Source organism: Diabrotica undecimpunctata, chromosome 5 (genome assembly GCF_040954645.1).
Source record: "Diabrotica undecimpunctata isolate CICGRU chromosome 5, icDiaUnde3, whole genome shotgun sequence".
Classification (NCBI taxonomy): domain Eukaryota; kingdom Metazoa; phylum Arthropoda; class Insecta; order Coleoptera; family Chrysomelidae; genus Diabrotica; species Diabrotica undecimpunctata.
In genome coordinates this window covers 31,641,446-31,667,491 of record NC_092807.1, presented here as the reverse complement: position 1 = coordinate 31,667,491, position 26,046 = coordinate 31,641,446, and the positions used below count along the sequence as shown (strand labels likewise).

Here is a 26,046-nt window from a genome sequence, read left to right as displayed (position 1 = left end):
TCCAAATATGTTCTTTTTTATTTGCATCATGATAGCTTATTGCGGTAAATGGGCGTCAAATTAAACATTTGTTATTAAAATGTAGTTAAAATGTGTTTTTTGATATTTTCGTGTTATTAAAATTGTTCCCATATGTGGATTATAATAAAATAGTTCTTATTAGAACCACAATTTGTTTTTAAATGTTGAATGCATCGATTCAATTTGCGTAATAAATGCAATCCTATGATGACCCAAAAACACCGACATAACACATTAATCAAAATAACTTTACCGCTTCATTTTTAACTTCAAATTTCTCGAAAAGTAATGTCTTCATAGTTATGGATTAAGAGTATGTTATATACATAGAAAATATTGGAGAATCTAAAAATTGACAGAAAGGTTTATTTAACATAATTTAGTAGGGTGTACAGTACCTACACATCCTGCCAAGTATGACAAAGATGTGTCAAATAGTTGTTTTAAAGTACTGGGTACAAATAGTTTTTAAATTTTTAAATAAAACATCCTGTAACACAGTAGGGAGCCACATTTTATTTAAGTGTATTGGGATAAAGAAAGATGTTCCCCGCGGAATAAAAATTAAAGATTTGCATAAAAATGTAAACGTATTCCATCTGTTTCGTTGCCTGATGTGCTAATCGTTCAATGCTCTTGCCATGTCATACTCTACTTTATCAATTATTTTGAAGGAATGTCAAATTATACCACGTAAGGGCAAAGAAAATTATTAATACAAATTTCGTATTTGAAGGTCTCAATAATTGTTTTATGTATTTTTGTTTGTTACTAATTTTACTACAATAAATAGTTTAATAGAAAATATTAAATTGCCGAAACGTTCCGATTTTATATTGTCTGATATCTCCCAGTAGAGACCAATCAATGAACGTCAATCAGTTGTGAACGCACTGTTTAATCGTACTACTCATTCATCAGTCAACTAGATTTACTTGTGAATTCCAATTCAAAGCCGCATATCTCATTTATAGATCGTCGTATTTCAATACGAAATTTAACCAGGATTGTATCCCTGATGCCTTTTTATGCACTTAAAATACAAAGAGAAGCAAAAAAGGAAATGTAGATTTGAACCAGCGTACCCTTTTTCGAAAATCTAATTTTCCGCAACTTTTCTCTTCTCAAGGGTAAATTTTTTTGTTTTTTACGACCTGCCGTTATGCCTTTTTGTTGCAAGTTCTTTATCGTGAAAACTAACAAATTTCAAGTAGCATTAAGGAGAAAATCAAGAACGTTGAATAAAACATTACATGTTTTGTTCATAATTAACACCCTTAGGGTACAATAGCCCTTATGCCCAAATTTTTAATAATCGAATTCAAACTCCTCTATCAAATCGTAAAATGGCATAAGGGAGAAAAAAATTTTACAAACGAAGATTTTCTTTACAGAAGAAAATGCAATTTTCACGCAAATTTTCCCAGGAAACCTCATAGTTTTCACATATTTTACTCTCCTTGATTTCATCTTCATATAGATATATCAAGCAGACACGACCCAGTAAAGGACCTAAGGAGTCAAATCAACAAAGCATCCGCATTGTCGGGATGTCTGCGGGAGATAGTCTGGTCAAATCCGTATATGCGCACAGATAGTAAAATTAGAATCTACAAGACTTGCATACGACCGATCATGACATGGCATAGAAGTGCGCGAACATACCAACAAAACGAAATAGATGCTAAGGGTTGCCGAGATGAAAACCCTAAGAACAATAGTGGGCAAAACAAGAAGAGACAGGGTGAGAAATACAAACTTTAGAGAGCAGTGCAAAATTCAAGATATTGTAAGATGGGGAAGGCAGCGGAAAAGGATGTGGTACAGTCATGTAAGACGAATGGATGAGAATAGACTCCCAAAAATTGTCCTTGAAAACAACCCGCCCTGTTCAAGACCTCCCGGAAGACCACCTAAAAGATAGAGGGATAGTTGGCAATCTACCTCCCAGGAAATTAACCAGAGGCAGCTTCAGAATTAAACAGATTGAAAGATCTCCAACAAGTAGAAGAAGAAGAAGAAGATTTCATCTTTGAGTACTCTCAAACGCATAAGGGAGAAAATCGTAGATGAACTTCGTCGGAAATCCGACGGTCTACTACAATTTTATATTGCGACGTTTGAACAATTTTTGTTTGTCATGTGGCACGAACCAATGAAACATTAAGTCTATTATTAACTTCTTTACTTCGCGAACCATCAAATTATTTGGGAGATTAAAAAACATAAATAATATGCATGTTAGTTTATTTTTGAATCATGTTAATGTGTCAATTAATTAAATTATGTTTTAAATATTAATTTACAAGTTAACTTTCACTTGAGCTAATGCCTTAGTTAACCTTTCTCCTAAATCTGAATCCACGTTCTTGAAAACTTCTACTGCTCGATCTTGTATTTCTTTCTTTGCATTTTGAATGGCACCAGCTAAGTTATTAACAAGCCTTCCTCTAGCTGCTTCGTCCAAAACGTTGTTATAAAAAATTTTTGGTTGCGTATAATTATCGTCATTGCCTAAATCGTAGTAGTTTACGTCACCATTGACATGTTCAGGTGGAAGTGTCCAATTTTTAGCTGCTGGGTCTACTTCGGGACCTCCAAAGCTGTTGGGATGGTAGTTAGGTGCTCCTCCTTGATTGTACAGAACAGATGTTCCGTCACGTTGGAAGTTTGCAATCTGTAAAAGAATGGGAAAGTGCTAATAAAATATTTAAATCAACATATACTCGTATACACACTGCTCAAGAAAACCATCATCAGTGGATATGTACCTCCGGCGATACAAGCATGTGTAGTAGAGATAAGAACGGATGTATTTGCAAGTGGTACATTCTACCCTACTATACGTCGCCTCTGTGAATTACCTACGATTCAACAAATAAACGAGATATTATTAACCAAAGCAAAAGTAATGAATTTCATAAAAGTCGTCAGTGTCCTCAGGATTATTTCAACCGTTGCATTATACAGCCGGGATCTCATGGAGTATGGAGAGGCTCTCCGTCAATTCACGTTGGCGAAGAGAAATAAATAATAGCGAAAAAAAAAGAGAGAACACGGTTGGCATCACATGTTACTGTGAAATTAATAAATATTGGATCACATCCCAATGGAGCGTGTTCCCTCGAGATCGAGGGTTTAGTTTAGTTTTGTACATACAACTACAGACTGCAGAACTGCATGCAACAGATTTTTAAGAATTTTGGAAGAAACGACGCAGTTCGGCCAAATATGTATTATCTAAGACATACAAGCTGCTGAATATAATATAGCAAATAGTACCTCAAGAAATTTGCGAAGCACAACTTAAGTAAATTTGGTGCTAAGAGATAAAGGAATAATTGATGATTATGGGACTGCTGATAACCTTTATAAGAAATGAACTAATGCTCCTTTTTGGACCAGAGCAATTTCGCGGTCTATCAAATACCACACTCACTCAAATACCATTTCGGTAAAACAGGCAAATATTGGGCAAATAAGAACAACATGCAGATTTTGCTAAAATACAGTGAGAACGGCCGAACGTCCGCAACTGTGGGGCAATTATTCGCCAACGTCATCCATACCTGGGGCAGGTCTTTTTAGTAACAAATATCTGTCCGAAACAAACAATTGGCTTTCTTAGAAGGCTAGATCTTTTGAACTGAACATAAATGCAGGGAACATACAAAATATCTTTCAGGTCGCAATGTGGAGCAGATCTTTTAAGAATTTTTTAGTAGGCTTTCTTAGAAAGCTATACCATTTCGACTAGATATATGTGTACACACGAAAGATGAATAAATGTATACACAAAAGATCTTTCAGGTTACAATATAGAGATACTTTGAGATTTGCAATCTACAGCAATTTATCGAACACCTTTTGTAGAAAATTTCATAGGAGAATATCAAGCCGGATTCAGAAAAAAATAGATCGACCATAGATTAGATTTTTACTCTAAGGGCTGCTTCAAAAAGGAATGGAATCCAATAGAACTAGCCATAATCTCTTCATAGATTTCCGGCAAGCATACGATAGAGTTAAAAGGGATCAGATGTGGAATGAAATGGCAGAACTGTCAGTTCCAAAAAAAAACTTATCTAGCTCGTTAAAATATGTGTACATAGCTGTAGATCCAGAGTATGGATAGGTAACAAACTCTCGGAATTGTTTGAAATAAATAGTGGCCTAAAACAAGGAGATGCGTTGTCACCTCACCTCTTTAATACAATCCTGAAGAAAGTGGTAAAGCACAAATTAGAACAGAATTGCTGACAGTAAACGGACCAAAATTACTACTAGCATACACGGAGAACATTGACATTGTTGGAAACACCGTTACCAATGTAATGTTGATGGTGTTTTCGTCAATTTAGAGATAGAGGCAAAATATTCGGTCTAAGGGTCAATGAAGAGAAATCCAAATATATCTGCATTAACAGTCAAAATAGACGAGATAGAATATAGTAAAAAACAGTGATTAGACAGATCAGATAAGAGAAAAATCCTCAGAAGAATCTTCGGACCCTATCACAACCTGAATACTAACCAATACCGAATGAGAACAAATGACGAGGTCATACAGATATATAAGGCTAGCGACGTCATCCAGGAAATTAAATCCTTATGTCTAAGATGGGCTGGCAATGTCCATAGGCTCCCTAAAAACTGCCTTGTCAAGTTATCTGGGAGGAAGCCCCTACAGAGAGAAAGCCCTTAGGACGCCTACGAATGCGGTGGAGAGACAACTTATGGGCAGATTTAAGAATAATGGGGCTACCCACTGACTAATTATCATGGACGACCGTTTGAAATGTAAGAAAGTTGTGATACATGTAATGGAAAAGTACGGAAAAGTTAACTTGTTTGGTACAACAAGAGTTGAAATAAGAATATTATCAAAAGCAAAAATATTTGTTACAGAATTAAATACAGCTAATCTACAATGGAGTAGCAAAAGAAAACAGGGCCAAAGAAGGTGTAACCTTACTAATATACCAAAGGTACCAAAATCCCATCAAAGAGTGTCAATACATATCAGAAAGAATAGTAATAGCAAAGATAAGAATGGAGAAGGAAGACCTGAACATCATCGGAGTATACGTTCCAGAAAATAACAAGCCTCAACAACAAGCTAAACGTTTTATGACCAATTACAACAAGTAGTAGATCAAGTCAGAGGGAAGATGATAATATTGGGGGATTTTAACGCTCGAATAGGCAATCAAGTAATACCCGGAATTAAGTAGTACCCGTCAAAGACGAAAATGGAGAACTGTTGATAAACTTGTGCACGAATAACGAACTAAGAATAAACAACACATTTTTTGACCATAAAAACCAAAACAAATATACATTTAATAACACCCATGGATAGAGATCTATGATAGATTATGTTATAACCAACAGAGAGATACATCCATCGAAAATAATCGACGTAAGATGCCTCAACTCAGCAGATGTAGGTAGCGATCATAGCCTAGTATTATGTAAAATAAGAATCATCCTGAAATACTTCCTACCAAGAGAGCAGCGCCAACACAAACAAAAATCAAAGTCGAAGGACTAAATACGGAATCCACGGAATACTTACGTCTACAGCAAAAGAACATCAGAGAAGATCGCTGGGAATGAAATATTAGAAAACGATAACATTGAGGAAAGCTGCAAAAAACTCATAAATAACATAATTAACGCAGAAACAGAATCACTTGGAGAGAGGAAAGTAACGAACACTAACATATCAAAAAAGAAAACACCATGGCTTAGAGAGAAAGTTACGACAAAATGTGAAGAAAAAAAGAAAGCCTTTTTACAATACAGAACAAAACAAAAATAACAGGCATACAACCACTATAAACAAATCAGAAATGAAACTAATACTTTAGTTAGACAAATAAAATAGACAAATAATCTTAATAAAAATAATCTGATAACTTTCCCATTAAAATAAAAAATATCAAGTTGTTCTATGCCAAGTGCTCTGCTTTGTGCGATAGTGTATATTTTTTATTCCTTTATAACTATAATTCTTATATATTTTTAATACTCACCTTTTTTATTGGTCGATTTACTGGTAGTTGTTCAAAATTGGTTCCCATACGGTGAAGGTGAGAATCGTGGTAACCAAACAAACGCCCTTGAAGCAATCTATCGGGAGACGGTCCAAATCCTACAAAAAATATTAATAACGTGTAGGTAATTTTGTTTTTACATATAGAAAATTATTCGATTGCTACTTGGTCTAATAAAGAACCGAACGAAATTTTTTTTCGATAAAGAAACATTTTATTTTTTAATACAATCTGGGGATTGATCACCACAGTTACTCAAACGATCCCGGCACCGACAAAATTTTCAATTTCTAATTTAACTGAGCTGCCACCGTGCTTCGGAGGGCACGTAAAGCCGTCGGTCCCGGCTACGAAAGTAGTCCTGCACGACCTGAAAACCCTAACACTAGACCTTAGCCAGAAGGTTACACGAACTTTTTACTCAAACGATATTCTAATTTAAGAATGCCTTTTTTATAGGCTTGTGAAAGAGGGAGGAGTAACGATTACTTCGGAATTAGACAAAAATCTTTTATAACCAAACCATTTTATCAGATTTGAGGAATGTAAGGACGAATGCCACACTACTTTTTATGAATTTTAGCCATTTCAATTGCAGATTCATAGCAAGGTGCATTATCCTGATGACAGACTACATTCTTATTTAAAGTGCTGCTCCAAATGTATCGTTTTGGTATTTCCAATATTTTCTGCTACCATGCATGTTCGATGATTAAAGAAATTTTTAAGATGTTTTAGGTGTAAGACAGAAAATGGACAGTCTGAGTTCTCAAGGACGTTGGAAGCGCCCAAAGCTAGCTCTAAGCTGTTTCTTGGCTGCAAGAGAGCCGTGGCTGACGTTGCGCCGACCAATAGGGTTAACTTGGTATGGGTACCGGAACACACAGGTGTGGAAGGGAACGAACGAACTCATCCACTCTGCCTGTGGGACCCGAACCTATAATTCACTACTGGTCGAGGTAGCTTCAAGGAGCTTCTTTTGCGGAGGTTCCAGGCCTCCTAGGCCAGTTGTGGAGGTATGAGATAGGCTAAGCTCCATGTAGTGGGGCCACCCAAAAGTCCTACAGCTCAATTTCTCTTTCTAGATTGTAGAAAATGCTCTCTACTTGTCAGTGCTTGCCACTGTAGACTCAGGCGGCACCTACATTTGCTTGAATTGTCGGATGACCCACGGTGCAGTCTATATAATGAGAAGGAGGAAACATCCTTACATGTCCTGGAAGTGCCCGACACTCGCCTACCTTGAGCAACCTTATGCAACCGAGCCAAATGAGGGAGCTACTCCTAAAGAGACTTGTGGCTTTCTATGAGGCCACAAGGTTATTAAAGGATTAGACTTTTGGAACGGCAGGAAGAGCTTAGTTTTGGAGCTCCTGCTGATTCTAACAGATATAGGAGCATGGAGCCTGGGCCCCAGAAACGTCGAAGAGCTAGTCCTTATAGGCCTAGTCCGTATGATAGGGGTGATACAATGGACCAGCCTTAGGAGGTTTAAGTGTCTGAAGGGGTCATAAATAGTATTTTTACAGTGACATAAAAGTATTAAAATTTTAATTTTAAAATTGTTAAAAGTGATTCAAATAGTTTATGACTCATGCTTATGTTGCTGATGAGACGATAGTTTTTTTATATTATACTTATTACCAGATTAAAGTGTTGGAATGACAAAACTTTTTTCTCACATATTGGGAAAACTTCCACAGACTTATGATTAGCTAAACAGCGTGTAAATTGGTTAACTTAAAGTATAATCACACCCAATAATAAAATGAGATGGTATGTCGAAACTCAAATTGTCCTTTAAACTTAGAATACCTGAAAATATCTTAGCCTGAGTTGTGTTATAAACAGGATTGTTTGTACCTGCAATAGGACTAGACTCACTGGAATTAGCTCTACAATAATGTAACCAGAAGAAAAATAAAATCCAAAGCGAGTTTATCTATTCTAGATAAAGTATCACAGTGCACATAATACAAAACCTAATTATTGTGAATACCATAGTCTTTCTTTAGGACTGCTTCCTGGAAATACTGCAGAGAAATTAAACAGATGGGCACAATATTTTGAAGAACTGCTAAATAATGAAGATCAGATGCAAACAGATGAGGCAATGGGCCAATGAGAGGATAATGATGAGGAGTACGTAGATGAACCAACAGAACAGGAATTAAAGGAAACAATGAAATGGCTTAAAAACGGTAAAAGCGCAGGGGAGAATGGAATCTCGGCGGAAATTTTAAAGGAAGGAGAGTTCACACTGCAAAGAAAGCTATGTAATTTGATACTGAGAGTGTGAAGAGAGGAGAAAATGCCAGAGAGATGGAGTAATGCCTTAATTTGCCCAGTAGATGTAGTAAGAAAGGTGACAGAACTCTTTGCCCAGTAAGAAAGGTGACAGAACTCTTTGTGAAAATTACAGAATCATAGCGCTACTGGATGTTGGGTACAAAATGTTAGCAACGATCATACGTAATAAATTGAAAAAATACGAGAATGGCATAATAGGTGAATACCAAAGAGGGTTTAGAGCAGGAAGATCGACAGTGGATCAAATATTTACCTTAAAATTGATACAAAATAACAGTTACGAACAAAACCTAGGACTCCACATGCTCTTTATTGATTTTAAACAGGCGTATGACTCTCTCGATCGGCAAAAGTTGTATAAAGCTCTACAAAATTTAGGAATATCAAAAAAGTTGATAAAATTATTGAAAATGTCTCTAACAAGTACAAACAATAGAGTGGTCGTAGAAGGAAGTAAGTCACATCTGTTTTCGGTTACAAGAGGATTAAGACAAGGGGATCCACTTTCTACTGATCTGTTTAACTTTATCTTGGAGGCAATAATGAGAGAAAGTAAGATCCAAACTACGTACCATTTTCCACTATAAACAGCAATGTATAGCGTACGCAGATGATGTAGTTCTCTTAACAAGAACAAAAAAAGAACTTAAACACATGTTTAACAACTTTGAAGGTGAAGCAAGAAAATTTGTGTTGTATAAAAATGAAACGAAAACAAAATATATGGAAATGCGTGGTGAGATAACAGAACCCAATAAATTCGTCACACTTTCGTCACACATCCGAAACGGATTACAAAATTAAACATGTCAGCAAGTTCGAGTATTTGGGTGTAACAATAACGAATAAAGGGGAAGAAAAAAAAGAAATCGAAAAGAGACTGTTAAAAAGAAGTAGAGCAATGGGCTCATTAAGCAATATTCTAAGAGCAAAAAATGTATGTAGGGCAGCAAAAATTCGAATATATGAAACATTCGGCCAGTGGCAGTGTATGCCTGTGAGACCTGGACTATGAATAAGAAAGATGAAATGAAAATCGAGATCTGGGAAAGGAATATATTGCGGAAGATTTTTGGTGGTGTTAGTACAGCGGAGGGAAATTGGCGAAGAAGAACAAATAAAGAGGTAATGGAGATGTATGGAAAACCCCTAATTGTACAAAAAGTCAAAGCATAGAGAGTCAGGTGGTTAGGTCACATCACTCGAATCCCAGAGAAACGTTATGTAAAAAAGGTGCTTTTTGGAGATGGGAGGGGGTAAAATGAAGAGAGGAAGACCATGGAAAAGTGGTTAGAAGCAGTTAAAGGTGATTTAAATGGTATAGGAGTGCAGAATTGGAAAAAGAGAGAGAGCAAATGACCGGAAGAAGGGGAACTAGTTAAGATTTTAGTTGGTTAAGAGTTTTCAGTGAGAGTGCAAATTAGAGAAGATAATATAATTTTTTTGGGGGCGTGATTTTTGCAATATTGCATGTCTGAGATTGATATGGTACATCGGGGGAAACTAGAAGAAACATATTTGTTAATCAGCACACAATTTGTGTGCCAATGGTACTATGGTAAAAGCTATTCAATAATATTAAGTTAACTTCTTTTTCTTCTTGATCTGCCTATCCGTTACGAATGTTGGCGATCATCATGGCAATCTTTATCTTATCTGCAGCAGCGCGGAAAAGCTGCACAGATGTTGTATTGCACCAGATCCTGAGGTTCTTTAACCAAGATGTTCTTTTTCTTGCTGGACCTCGTTTTCCAAATATTTTTCTTTGCAGAATGGCTTGAAGGAGAGCATATCTGGATTCATTTCGCATATGTCCGAAGAATTGTAACTTTCGAGATTTGATGGTGGTCAGTACTTCTCGATTCTTATTCATTCTTCTGAGGACCTCCTCGTTTGTGACTCGGTCAGTCCACGAGATCTTAAGTATTCTCCGATATAGCCACATGTCAAATGCTTCCAGTTTTCTGCACATATCTTCTTTCAAGGTCCACTATTCATCACCATAAAAAAGGTCAGAGAAGACGTAGCATCGCAACATTCTTACTTTTGTATCAAGAGAGAGGTTGTGACTCTTGAGGAAGTCTCCAATTCGATTGAAGGGGGATCTAGCTTTCCCGATGCGCGCTCTAATCTCCTGGTTGTTGGTCCATTCTTCATTTATTATGGTGCCGAGGTAGTTGTACTGTCTTTCTACAGGGGATTGGTTGACGTAGAGTTGACCTACTGTTATCCTTTTCTGGCCAATTATCATAAGCTTTGTCTTCTTAACGGTTATATTGAGTCCATATTGTTGACTGTAATACGTGATTTTGTTCATAAGAACTTGTAGGTCTTGTTGTCCGCAAATACTATGGTGTCATCTGCATATCCGATGTTGTTTAGCCGGTAACCATTTAGTAGAATACCTTTTCCATTTTCGTGCAAAGCTTTGATAAATATTCTTTTGAGAGTACAGATTGAAATTTAGAGGAGACAAAATACAGCCTTGCCTCACCCTACGCATGATTTTCACATGGTCAGCTTCAACTTTGAAATTTGCTGTCTGATTCCAGTAAAGATTTCTAATTATTTTCAGATCTTGGTTGTTAATTCCTGCTTCTTTTAGTATTTGCATACTGTACTCGATCAAACGCTTTCTCGTAATCAACCAAACATGCGTATACGTCGCGGTTGACGTCTCTGCATCTCTGGAATAAAACTTGTACTGAGAACAAAGCCTCTCTAGTACCAACAGCATTTGTGAACCCGAACTGGTTGGGGAAAATTTGACTTTCACACAGCTTGTACATTCTCTTATGAATTATCTTTAGGAACAATTTTTAGGAGATGACTCATGAGGCTTATAGTACGGTAATCCTCGCATTTTTTGGCTCCTGGTTTTTTTGGAAGTGCAATAAACTCAGATTTATTATTAAAAAAGATTTTTTAAATAATTTTTTTTAATAAATTGATCATCTAACAGTAACACTACAAAGGAAATATAAAATATAAAAGAAATATAAATGTCAGTTTTCAGGGTAGAATATATAGTATGTATAGTATAAATTATATTCACGACTTTTCTGCAAAGCTTTAATATCGAACAATTAATTATTAGATTAATGCCTACCTGGGGTAAAGTTGCTTGGAGAAAACGATAGTTGTTCGACTTCAGAGAAATGATTGCCAGGATTTCTATTTAAAACGAATCTTCCAACTTTTCTTAAAGGAAAGTCTTTGTGTTGCCATACTTTGGTGATATCAAATGGATTTAATTTTTGCTTTGAAGCTTGTTCAGGTGTCATAGTTTGAATATAAAACGTCCACGATGGATATTTGCCTGTTTTTTTACCTTCTTCGATGGCATTATATAAATCTCTAACTGCGTAGTCTGGATCAGTACCTGCTAGTTTGTTGGCGGTGTCTGGATCCAAATTTTTTATACCTAAAACAGAAAACAAGAAATATAATGTGAAAAGTAAATTAGATAATTTTATGGAAAAATCAATTCATTTAGCGGCAAAAAAAATAAAAAAAAAGAGACACAATATTGCTTCTTTTGAAAAAGAAATATTTAGACAAGAAGTTAATCATTTTTTGTAGACAGAACTAGAGAATATGAAATATGAGAAGCAACTATATATCAGAAATGGCTTACCACGAAAAACTAACAGCTCACTAGACGTACTGTAAAAGAATAATAAAGCGGAAACTAATTACAAAATAATTAACAACGGTGAAGCAAATGCAGACAACTAGTGGCACACGTTAGAGGAAGTAAAACCACGCAAGCCTGGAAATTTTTAAGATATACACTCATCAAAATAATCTGGGGGACAAAACCAACTGCGAAATTACAAAAGGATTTCAAATATTTTTAATAAAAAGTTATAAACAAGTGTCCCGAATATAAAATAAACATTTTTTCTTAGAATTATCGCAATAGCTCTTACGAAAATTAAAATAGAACTCCCTTAATTCAAAAAATGGCAACAAAAAAATAAAAAATTAATTTGTTGCCCCTCAACTCCCAACAAAGTAGTCTTTAGGTTAATTTAGTATAGTGTATGACCTCCACGGTTGTTGATGACTGTCCTACCCGTAAGGCTTGATGATGAAGACAGATGGTCAATGTCTTGTTACGGTAATGTGTTCCACCCCATTGAAAGGCACTCAAACAGTTACTGTCTTGTATTAACGAAATATTTTGTTCTAAAATGTGTCTGCCCAATATGTCCAATACAAGCTGAATTGGGTTTAAATCTGGCGATTATGCAGGCCATGATAAAACCTTAATTTCATTATTTTTGAGGAATGTTCGTACGAGCCTGGCAGTATGCAGACGCGCATTGTCATGCATTAATCGAAATTGGGACCAGCTTGTACAAAGAGTAGAACAATAGGTTCGAGAATAATATCGCGGTAGTCTGTTACATTTATAAACCGTTCCAGATAAACAAGATTGGTTCTTCCACCAAGAGTGATCCCACTCCATACCATTATACTGCCGCCTTGCTGTCTTTGAACCTCCTGCACTTTCAGCATTGCCAGATCATCTCCAAATTCTTGTCCGTCTTTGTTCTGATGAAAATCTAAATCGGGTCTCATCTGTAAACAAAGTAGAGGCCCACTCACGTCTAACTTAATTTGCGTGCTCTTGTGCCCACTGAAGTCTAGAAGCGCGATTTTCTCTGGATAACGCAGGCACTCGCACAGGTCTTCGAGCATTTAACCGTACTTTATGCTGTGTTTTGCCACTTACATCAAACATCTGATAGGCCTCATTTGTAACTGTAATGCAGGTACAGTGCGATCCTGCAAAGCCTGCAACCTAATAAAACGGTCTTCGATATGGTTGGTTATCCTTGTAGGGCCTTTATGACGTTCAGCAACATCACCAGTTTCTTGACACCTTAACCACAAACGATTAATGACTTCTGCCAGCTTGAAGCATCCCGATAACACGCCACTGCGTTTCGCGATTTAAACGATGTCTCTCCATTATTGGCAATCGCAAAACTAAATAAAAATCCACATAGACTCGAAAATAAAGAAATATTACTTGTGATATTATTGACAAAAACCCATATTGAAGTTTTGTTAAATTTTTTTATAGCCATTCAAATCAGCATTACCGTCCAAGTTGGTACAATAATCGACAAAAAAAAAACAAAAAAGATTAAAAACATAAATTTATTTTTGTCTCTGCAGCTACATAATATTGATTTAAAGCTATTAATATATGTGTCTTCTGGATTATTTTGATGTGTGTATAAGAAGTTCAAATATTGTTAAAATTAATTTAGGAACCCATCACCATGAATGGCTTCACTATTTGAAAAACTTCCTAATAAAACAATGGCGAAAATACCAGATACAAGAATCCATGATCAACGTTTTATGGTTAAAAGTAAACATCGAAGATAGTATTCTAATTTAGCAGTCATATGCCTAAAAACAGTCATATGCAGATGATACAGTAATAATAGCCGATAGTTTACAAGACCTGGAAAGACTCATAAGTAAAATAGTAATGTGTAGTAGGGAGTACGGACTCTCGCTCAATATAAAAAAGACGAAGTTTATGAAAATTTGTAAAAACAACCATAATACTAACAGTAGAAATCTTGACAGTAGAAGGCCAGCAGAGCGAAAGAGTAAATAAGTACACTTACCTAGGAACACTTATAACAGAAAATAATGACTACACTGCAGAAATCAAAGTCAGAATCGAAAAAGCACGTTCTAATTTTATGAAAATGAAAAAGGTCCTATGTGGCAAAGATTTAACATTAGCTCTTAAAGTACGCCTAACAAAATGTTACTTATACAGTGTACTATACTATGGAGTGGAATCATGGACGTTAAATCTAGACTTATCTAGACTCTTAGAAATCTATTGACAATGAGACGACTTAACGCCTTTGAAATGTGGACCTATAGAAGAATTATGAGGATTTCCTGGGTAGATAGAGTTACGAACAATGGAGTACTGAGAAGAATATGTAAAGAGAAGGAAGTTGAACTTACAATTAAAGAAAGAAAGCTACAGTATCTCGGACATGTGATGCGGGACGAGAAGTATGGCATTCTGCGACTCATAATGTAAGGAAAGATAGATTGCAGAAGAAGCATCGGAAGAAGACGAATTTCATGGCTCAAGAACCTGAGAGAATGGTTTGGATGCAGCTCAAAACAACTTTTTAGAGCTACTGCCTCAAAAATTAAAATAGCTATGATGATTGCCAACTTCCGTAGCGGAGATGGTACCTGAAGAAGAATAATGCCTAAAAACAGACGAGTTTCTGGACTGAGTTGTCTGATTAAGAATGTTCCACAAAATCTGTATGACATGATAAAAACCCTCTTTTAAATGTGTATAAAAGAAAATCAAATCATGCTAAAATGGAAAATAAGTTGGATTACAAACTGATGTTATTTTTAGAAAAAGATAAAGAATAGGCAGATTTTAGAGCTGGAGGATCTATAATTGATATCTTCTTATTAACATTAGTCCAGGCGGTATCTGTTTTGAGTTGGGTGTGAAGCAGTTTTTTGCATAATTCGCCCTAAAATATCACTACAAATGATAATTTGACTAGGCGTGAGTTGTAAAATGTGGGCTTAACTTTTAATTAAACAAAATATGAAAAAAATTCAATATTTTTCCTTCTTTTTTCGCATATTATTTCGCATATAAGAACTATTAGTTTTAGAATAATTTTGTATAAGTTTTGAAATTAAATTTTAGTTAAAAAAGTTTTTTTGCGAGTTTATTTCCCATACTAAAATTAAACTTAGGACCTCCATAATATTCAGAGAAAGAAACCTCTTTAATATGTTCATATGTAAAATCGATTTAATAGTTTCTGCAGAATAATTTTGCAATCTATTTTTTTTAATGAATAATTTTCAAAATTATGCAGGTTAAAAACTAAAACTTCTAGATACTTAAAATTTTTTTGCATACAGACGATCATTGAAGCTTTCAAATCCGTCGATTAAAAGAGCCTAGAGAATTAAAAAAAAAAGTGGTTTGTACATAAAATTATGTATTATTTATTATTTATTGTAATTATAATTATTATAAATTCAAAAAATTGTTTAAACTTTAAATATGTATAAATTATGAAAAGTTACGGAATACAACCAGTGAATTTCAGTTAAAAACGTGATTTTAAATTACAAAATTTATTTTACTGATAGCTATAAAACAGTAAAAGCAATAAAATCGGATTTTAACTCAATTAAAAATAAATACTATCAAAAATATAAAAAAAGTGTATTATTTTTATGATCATTAGATTCTATTCCAGTATATATTTAATATTCCACTATAGGCTTTTTGCAGTTTGGATGATTATCGTATTCTTCACTACGTCTTCATCGTCGATCTCTTCGTCTTCTAATTGAAACAAATTTTTTTTTCAAGAGATTCTTATAAGACATCCTCAATTTCTTTTTCTGTGGCTATCTTCTCATAATAATCAATGTGCACTTCGATTTCCGTAGATGTCTGGGAAATTATTGCATAATTGGCCTTGGCATTAATTAGAATATTTCAAACCATGTTTAACGTAATGGCTATTCTCCGTTCATAAATTGTTGAGAGCACGAAATGCGCCTCAAACTCATAAAACGGTCGTAAACCATAGGCGTTCCTGAGGTGTTTATTCATTAAATACAGTAGACTCCCTCTATAACGAGAACTGAAATGGCAGACTAATTACCTCGTTATAAGCGGATATCGTTATATCCAACAACAATAATACTGTGCATACATATGAATATGTAGTTTTCTAAAACATTAACTTTCTATAGTGAAGCATTCGGAGCAATATAAGATGTTAATAAATATTGTTTGAATGGCGTTTTTAAAACAAAGTTGTTTACTTTTATTGTCAATGATATACGTTAAAACAAAAAATTTGTATTCTGTAAATATGTATAAAGCGTATTTTCAAGCTTTAAATTGTCCAGTATTCTATCTATCATATTTTCTAAAGATGTGAGACAGTTTTATGCTTCTTCATTTGCGTTTTGTCCTTTGATAAAGTTTCTGACAACCTTTAAAACACTTTCTACATCTTGTCTATTAGGACCCATATTATTAGATGTGAATGGTCAATCCCCTACAATGACACTTGTGAATCATAAATTTTACATTTCCGACTAAGAATCATAAATTGTAAGAAGTTTATTACGGGCGGCCCGCAGTTAAAAAGGGTATTTATTTATAGCTACGGCCGGGCCAAAACGTAAAAAACACGTTTTTCAATCTTATTTTCTCTCGTTATAAGCAAATTTACCTCGCTATAAAGGGTTATAGTTCAATAGAAATTTCACGGGACATCTAATGTACCTCGTTATAAGCGAAACCTCGTAATAACCGTGTTCGTTATAGAGGGAGTATACTGTAATAATATAATATTTTTTAATACTGTTAATAATATTTTAATACTAATATATTTAGCAAAAAAACAATTAAAACTTTCACGGCTAATGTTATGTAATTATATTATATTATTAAAAATAAGAATTTAACCATTAACAATTTTGTAAATAAGAATACCTTATCTCTTTGGATATTTTAATACTAATCTTCGCGTTTAATCACTTTACTAGAAAACCTGGAATTCATATCCGAAGGTACTATTCGTTGCAAGATAATTCAAGTCAAGTCAAGTCAAATTTATTGATCACATGCGACATTATACAAAGTACATGTATGAGACAAGTCAAAGTTACATTTTACAAAGTTATCTTAAAAGTATATAAATTAATAAACACGATAAAACATACTTAAAAGTTATTTTTAGAATATGGCTCTAGCTCACAAATGTATTGATGTACACACCTCCGAAAGTTTGGCTGATGTAAATTCATTCGTATATCTATTGGTAATTTGTTAAAGAAACTTATGGCTGCATAGTGTGTGCTACTTTCCAACAAAACGGAACGATGTTGTGGAAGCATAAAGTGATTGTCTCTGACTCTTGTTGAATAAACATGGTTAAATTGAAATTTATTAAATTCATAAATTTTGCTATGTAAATACATTATACACGAAAATATATACAGACCAGGAATTGTAAGAATATTGTTTTGTCTAAAGATGCCTCTACAAGAATCTCTAAATTTCATTTTATACATTATCCTAATAGCTCTTTTCTGAAGTACGAATATCTGCTCTAACTCAGAGGTGCAACCCCAGACTTCAATGCCATATTTGGCTATTGAGTAAAAATGGGCAAAGTATACTGTTTTTAATACTGATGTATGAAAGAGACGTGAAAGAATTCTCAATGCATAACATGCGCTACTTAATCTGGATTTCAAATTAGAAATGTGGTATTAGGTAATACCACAGGTTAGGTAATGGTAATTAGGATTGACTTCCCCAGATTTTTAATAATATAATGGGTATGCTTTGGCCACGTGCCTCGTTTGTTCAGTTTATATTCGAAACTTAACTTAAAAGGGTGAAGTTATTACGAACGAAAACAATTTTTTTGTTTAGTACGTTTTTGATCGCATGTAATTTACGGCTCGTCGGTGTGTCCGCGTCTACGGCAGTAATTAGCGTCTCGAATATTTCTTTTGCGAATTATATGCAGTGCGTGAGTGATTTTTTATTCTATATACCTACGAACATATACGTACCTTTCGCTCGTGCTCGTTTTGTTGGATTGTTTGTGATGGCTTCATCATCAAGTTTTACACCGGTACTGTTGCGTACAGTCAGTAAGTCTGTCTATTCACCAAAAGAGAAGACTATTGTCCTGAATGGTCACGATGCTCTGGTTTCTCAGAATCCCACAAACACTGTTCTCAACATACTCGAAAGTTGTGCCCACATGACTGGCGTAGGAGAGTCAACTATATATAGGTTCCTATCAGAAAGAAAAAAACACGGTATAGCTAACCCAAACACAAACGAACACTTAAAGAGAGGGAAAAGCCTATTGAAATTAATGAATTTGCCAAAAATGGTAGTCGAAGGAAAATTCATGGATTTTTTTTTCAAAAAAGAAATACCAAACCTAAACAAAATTTTACAAGAAGTTAGAGACGACCCGGATTTGCCTCATATCGGACGAACTAAATTGTGGCAAGTTTTAAAAGAATTTAATTTCCGGTGGGAGAAATCAGACCGAAAATCACTTTTGATTGACCGGGAGGAGATAATATGTTGGAGAAGAAATTATCTAAGATCCATACGAAAATTCCGGGCTGAAGGAAGGCCCATCTTCTACCAGGATGAAACGTGGGTAAACTCAGGTCATACTCTAAAAAAAAATTTGGTCAGATAAAAATATATTAAGCTCCAGGCAAGCCTTTATGGAAGGTTGGTCTACTGGTATCTCCCCACCTTCTGGTAAAGGCAGTAGATTAATAATTTCTCACATTGGCAGTGAAAAAGGATTTGTTAAGAATGGTTTGTTGGAATTTCAGTCCACAAGCACAAAAGACTATCACGAGGAGATGACAGCTGATGTTTTCGAAGAGTATTTTGAGCAGATGATTGAACACATACCACCAAATTCAATTATAGTATTAGATAATGCACCTTATTATTCACGACTAGTAGAAAGACTTCCAACGACTGCGTGGAAGAAACAGGATATTCTTGACTGGCTGCGGAATAAGTATCTGCCTTACGAAGATGGAATGGTAAAAGCAGAACTTCTAAAAATTGCCCAGCAACACAAATCTAAGTTCAAGGAATACGTAGTTGACAAAATGGCGGAAGGGCGAAACATTACAGTCCTTAGACTTCCACCCTACCGCTGCGAAATAAATCCAATTGAACTTATTTGGGCACAAATGAAAAGTTATGTGGCTAGAAAAAATACGTTATATAAAATACAAGCTGTACGTGAATTGTTATACGAGTCTTTACAACATATTACAGAACAAAACTGGAAAGATGCAGTAAGGCATGTAATAGAAGAAGAACAAAAAATGTGGGATCTTGATAACATAATTGATGCGACCGTAGAGACACAATCGCTAATTATTAACCCTCAAGATGACTTGGATTCCGAAGTTGATCCTATTTATTTTGAATTTGAATAGTTTTCTAATCGTAATTATACAGTAGACTCCCTCTATAACGAGAACTGAAATGACAGACTAATTACCTCGTTATAAGCCGATCTCGTTATATCAGACAATCATAATACTGTGCATGCATATGAATCTGTAGTTTTCTAAACCATTAACTTCCTATAGTGAAGCCATTCGGAGCAATATAAGATGCTAATAAATATTGTTTGAATGGCGTTTTTGAAAAAAAGTTATTTACTTTTATTGTCAATGAAATATATTAAAACATAAAAGAGTTGTTTACTTTTATTATCAATGATATACGTTAAAACAAAAAAGCTGTACTTATATTTTTTTCCAACTACATAATGTATAAACCGTATTTTCAAGGATAACATAAACTATTGCTTCTGCAATTTTAAGAACTCTCTTATTTTTAACTGCTTTAAATGGTCCAGTATCATTCTATCATATATTTTCTAAAGATGTGAAACAGTTGTATTTATTCACTGTAAAGAAGTTTATTGCGGGCTGCAGTTAAGTTTATTGAGGGGCTGTTTGAAAAGGTATTTATTTATAGCCACGACCGGACTAAAAACGTAAAAAACACGTTTTTGGATCTTATTTTCTGTCGTTATAACCAAATTTGCCTCGCTATAGACGGTTATAGTTCAATAGAAATTTCACGGGACATCTAATGTATCTCGTTATAAGCGAAACCTCGTAATAACCGTGTTCGTTATAGAGGGAGTATACTGTATAAGGTAAGTAATAATAGTTGTAATCGTAAGGTATTAAAGGGGAAAGGCGCAAAATGTCGCCTGTCAAAATGTTCAATGTGTTTTAAATGTATCCATTTTTTTTTCAAATCCTGAGAAAACTAAACAGCATTTTTGAAAAATTTAAAGGCAAAATGAAATATTTTTTAGAATAAATAAAAAGTTTCTTTTGCATACAATATTTTCAATTAAAAATTATACTATATTTTCTCTTTTATTTTTACCCCTGTTACATAACATATTCAAATAAACATTGTAGAACTTTTCAGAGATTTGCTGCCCTGAGTAATAATGTAATCTTTCATTCTGCGTTTAAATTTTTCAAAAATATTTATTAGTTTTCTCCGGATTCGAAAATAATGGATACATTTAAAACACATTGGAAATTTTGCCAGGCGACATTTGGTGCCTTTTTCCTTAATTAAATAAATGTATCTTTTACAAATAGCAAGAAACTTTTTATTTCTGAATAAAATAAATAACTTTTATTAAAAAATACAATTTACAGAAGTACAATTTAAAAAATAATTTAAAAAATATATTTATTTAGTTCAAATAAATGTTTCAATCATATACTCTACGACACTGGTCGTTCATCTCTAACAATTCAAAATACCCCCGTAATAGGATTATAAGGTATTATATTCCTTCAGATATAAGGTGGGTTAGTCGAAAACGTCTTAAACCGTCAGTTTTAGGTTGGTTTTTACTATTATATCGTATTACCTATTTCAGTTTTCTAATTAGGGTTAAACTTGTAGTGAGCTATCAACAAATTGTGAACCGACTGTAGGTATATATTTAGGAGCAGTCTTTTTTGCAGTTATAGCTAATCGTTTTTAATAAATTTTCCGGGAGTAAATGCTGTAATGTCCGGATAGGTTCTAAACAATTTTTTTCAAGCTTCAAACCCAAGCTTCGAACTTGTAGAGTTCAAATTATTACTAAGCCACTGTTGAACTTGATATTATATTCTGTAACAGTGTTGTTGTATTGCAGATTAAGTAGGTAGCATTAATAAATAAAAAGTTCTCATTCTGCATCCTTTCTTAAAACATAAATATCTGAGAGTATTCTATTCAATTTTAGAACTTTTACCCATATACTACGCAGCTATTATTTTAAAACCTGCCTTTTTTATTTGCTCGCGTGAAGCATTTGGATCGTTAAAAGTTTTCGCTTCATTTTGTAAATCAGTATCACCAGAAAGTAATTTGATAATTTTTTGCTTTCCTTTATAATCAAAAGCTGACGTGATGTCGCATCCGCATAAATCCAACTAAAACTACTTGTGCTGAATGATTCACAGTCATATACTTCTGCTTTTTAGCTTCAGTAATTTTCCAAAAGTTTTTTGTTATTTGAAGCGACAATTTAACAGAAGATAACCAAGATATCAATATCTTCAGCTACAATGATTTCTGCTTTATCGTCCGAAGACGATTAGTACATCAGCATCTTCAAAGTGCTGTTTTGTTCTAATCTATTGCTATCTATCTATCTATTGCTCTGTATATCTATCTATCTATTGCTCTATCTATCACTGCACTGACGATTAGTACATCAGCATCTTCAAAGTGCTGTTTTGTTCTAAAACCTGCACTCTCAAGCCTTGTGCGGAGTTATGCAATAATTTGTTTTTTATTATTCTCGTTAGAAACAATTTTTTCTTGAGATACTGCATAGATCGTCGTAGAATAAAAATCGATATCTGGTCATATTTGCCTGACTATTTTAGCACTCAGTTTCAAGTTTTTTGATAGCTATCAAAAACAACACAGCTAAATGAAGAATAATGCCGAGAAACATAACTGATGTACTCGTTAAATATGTTTTCGAAAGTTCGTGTTTGAGACCAAATAACTTTATGCTACAAAAATGCGCCATCTGTTACATGATAAATAAAGCTAGTTTTATGGTAAATAATTTTTGGTTGTTTAAAGGAACTAAAAATTTTATATAATACGTATTTGCAAATGATATATTTGATTTTTTTGGCTCGCGAGAGCTTGATTTAAAAATACATCAAAATTGGTTGAATAGAAGCGAAGAGATAATTGAAATGTTTAAGAGCGACGCGATTTTGAACGCGGAAAATCAATTTCGAATTTAGAAGTTTTAGTTTCTGATTATAATTTGTAAAATTATTCAGTTTTAAAAATTTAGATTGCAAAAACTATTAAATCGATTTTAATGAAATTTTGTGTGATGATTAAACATATTATAGAGTTTTCTTTTCCGTAATATGAAGGTCCTAAGTTTGATTTTAGTATGGAAAATAAACTCACAAAAAAACCTTTTTTTTAACTGTTGTTTTGTGTTTTTTATTATTCTTTTTCAATAATAATAATAATTTGAAATATTTGAAACTAGCATTATCTTATGTAAAATTTAATTACAAAACCTTTATGTCCAATGCAAAATTTTTATAAAACTAATAGTTCTTGATAAATGGAAAAAAACGAGAAGAAACATCGAATTTTTTGAATTTTTTTCTAAAATTGAATCGGTGAGTTGGTACACATTCATAATTGAAACATTTTCTGTAACATATTTAGTTTTGCAGATAAACAGTTTTTTTTTGTTTCCTGAAAAATAGCGTTTTTGGAATGTGTACCTTTTTCAACTCACCGATTCAATTCAAAATTAATTAAATTATTATTTGTATTGATATTTTGGAGCGATTTATGCAAAAACTGCATTTATATGCTTCACGCCCAAAAATTAGTATTTTAAACAGATATCGCCTGGTCTACATAGCCAATACATAAAAGAAATGTAGTCAATAAAGAAACCTATAGGGTTTTGTGCACATAACATATCAGTAAAATCTTTAATATTTTGGATGAATCATCAGTTAATATTGTAGCATTTGAAAATTGTTTGGATATGTATCGAATTTCCTCGTATTTGTTAAAATATCAAAGAATATTTTGGTGTATTTTATTTCCCATTCGTACGTATTAAAATACCGAATTCTTCCAATTCATCTGTACGTCGCCGAAGTTAATGTAAACCATTCTTAGAGTTGTTTATATTTCTTTGATATTTTTCTTTGATCGAAACCGCTAAATATTCTGCGTTTCAAATAAACATCCATTGAGATCGCTGAGAAGAAGTTTTTGCCGGAAATAAAATTGTTCACTCTCTGTAAAGCCTGCCGTTGTTAAAGGCGTGTTCAGTTTTGTTGGAATCCGAATTTATTTTTAAATTCGTAATTTTTTTTTCGTTTTCCTTTTTTTGTCATGGAAATGTAGTATGAAGTGACAGTAGTAGTTGGATGCTTGGTATTTAGCAGTTGTATAACAGCTTTTGAAGATGGCCTCATGTTGCCATTGTGCTGTGCCTGTTCCAGTCTTTGAAGGAGAAGAGTTTTCAAGGTTTGTGTTCCAGCCGATGATGGCTTGCGCCCTCATCTTCTTATCCCTGGTCGTCATCCCGTATCTGCCTCCAGTATAATTCCAGCATGATTCCAGTTCTCGACCCCAGACATGCAGAGTGAAATTTAGTGAAATTTAAGGTAACTTTTTGTGTTAAATTTTAAAGTCAAAATAGACATTTTTTTAATAATAATTGATTTCATTATTTAATAAGATAATTTTTTATTTGCCACAGTTTATAGTCCAGTAACATTTGTAAGTTTTTGTAGCATCTCCGAGTTTGTAAATGAATAGAACACATGTAAGTTTTTCTTTGTTATTTTTATATTTACTTTTGTGACTGTCTTTATGTATTATCTGTATTTTTGAAACTATTTGTAGTGAGACACAATAAATGTTTAATTTTTTGTACACCATTTTGTTTGTTTATCTTGACTAACTCTCTAACCCTTTTTTTTAGTTTCATTTCAAAAGATATATTTTTTATGTTTAATAATTATTTCAATGGTTACAACTAGCTGTTGTAATGGTTATAATTTGGCACCTCTAAGCGGCGTCCTTTTTAAACTGCTAGAGGTATTTCCTGTTTCCTTTTGTTTTGTTTGTCCCAAGAGATTCACGTTAGTACCCCTTTGTTTCGTTTTTGTAGTTGCCTCAATCCAACCCCCTTGCCATTTACTTAACCACGACCCCAGCTCTCCTAACAAACCCTGAGTGCCGTTCGCCTACGTTTCGACTTATTTTGCGTGCCCTATCTCGACCCACATCATTTCTGTCCCCAATTTTCTACCCCTTATAATACCCCATGTGGTAGGCAAAATATTTTTCGTTACAATATTACAGTAACAGTACACGAACATTAAATTTTTTATATAATTTGTCACAACAAAGGTTTCTTCTAATGGCGAAAAAATGCATGAAACATGTGACATATAGACGACCACACGATATATATATATATATATATATATATATATATATATATATATATATATATATATATATATACTTTCCATTATGCGGAATATCAAGTCATTTTTGATACAGGGATATAATGACATGAAATATACGACCAGCTTGTTATCTGAAGATTACATCCAATTTGGACCAACATATAATATTAAACTGAATATATGCGTGTGTAAGCGGCGAAAGTATAAACCTAGAAATTAGAAGAATATTGGAACGAGAAAGACTGTTATTGAGCATATATACCAGAAACAGCGCATATGATACGGAATATAAACAAAATGTGTGAAGACTGAATTCCAAAGCAAATAATAAATTGGATACTAACTGAGGAATAATAAAAATATACCGCGCAAGATAGTCCTGGCATCAAGAGATGCGGATATCTCAGAAACGGGATATGCGAAAGTTTCGCATATTAATAGTGGACATTATATTTTAGATGGTATTATTTTTATTGGATAATTTTGAATAGGAATATACAGAATAGTGTTAATATACAATTATTATTACACATTAAGTTTTCACGAGTATAAAAACTTGAGGAAACGCCAATGAATAGTAGGTCGTTTGACCCATCACAAAGACTTCGTTGTGGTCGCATGGAAATCTACATTAAGTTGGTCTGTGAATCGCGGTTTTGTCATACTTTAACGTCACTGACATTATTTGTTTTTAAATAATTTTAGCATGTGGTCGGCATATAAATTTCGTAAAGTGGGCTGGAACAACAGTTTTTATCAAGAGTCATAACTGAGCAAATAGCAATGTAAATAAATTAAAAGAGTAAGAACATTTAAAAAATACACTAAGAAAAATAATTAATCATCTTGTATTATTTGTGGTATTATGATATTGGTGATGATGGTACTATTAAAACCATAGCGTTTGAGAAAGTATTTAGTATTTATTTACATATTTTACGTTCAATATTTTTATTAATGTATTATAAAATGATTTTGTTTAATTTAAAAGATTACAGTATATTATTATTCTTCTATTCAGTAAATCATCATTGTATCGAGTATCGTGTCTTGCTTCATGTGAAAAAAAAAACGGAAAGTTCGAAATATTTCTTCCAACGAAAGGGGAAAAGAAGTGGTGAATATCCAATGAAGAGAAGAGCATGTTGAATATTAAAAACTACTTTGACTTTAAAATTTCTTGTTTGCTTTTATAGAACGCTACGAATTTTTCAATATTTATCCTCGTATAGTATTTTGTTTAATCTGTACATCCTATATTAATCAATAGAACAAACATTACGATAAATTTCCATCTATTTCGAATATACCCTCAGTGTTTCCAGCCTTATTTTTATTTTGAACTATGGCAATTAGTGGCCCGAATAAAAGCAATTGATTATGCAAACAGTGGAAGGAATATTAATTCAGAGCCGTAAATTAAATTTAAGATCCCTTTTAAACAACATTTCGATGAATGGTAATAAATTTTGCCCATCTGGATATTTGCTACATTATGAAAACGTAATTTTAAACG

General features: G+C 33.6%; 2 protein-coding genes across 2 annotated transcripts in view; one reads left to right on the top strand and one right to left on the bottom strand.

Annotated features, from left to right (window-relative positions):
- LOC140441244 (mannosyl-oligosaccharide alpha-1,2-mannosidase IA-like) overlaps positions 1-26,046 on the top strand; it is a 396,800-nt gene that overhangs the window by 116,380 nt on the left and 254,374 nt on the right. The gene's annotated exons all lie outside the window — the stretch shown is intronic.
- The window catches only part of LOC140441245 (catalase-like), a 53,240-nt gene continuing 29,445 nt past the window's right edge, over positions 2,252-26,046 (bottom strand). The window contains exons 5-7 of the mRNA XM_072531841.1: positions 11,500-11,814; positions 6,060-6,178; positions 2,252-2,698 (exon numbers count right to left, since the gene is read on the bottom strand). Coding sequence (XP_072387942.1) covers positions 2,324-2,698; positions 6,060-6,178; positions 11,500-11,814 — 809 coding nt within the window. The 3' untranslated portion in view covers positions 2,252-2,323. The remainder of the gene's footprint in view (positions 2,699-6,059; positions 6,179-11,499; positions 11,815-26,046) is intronic.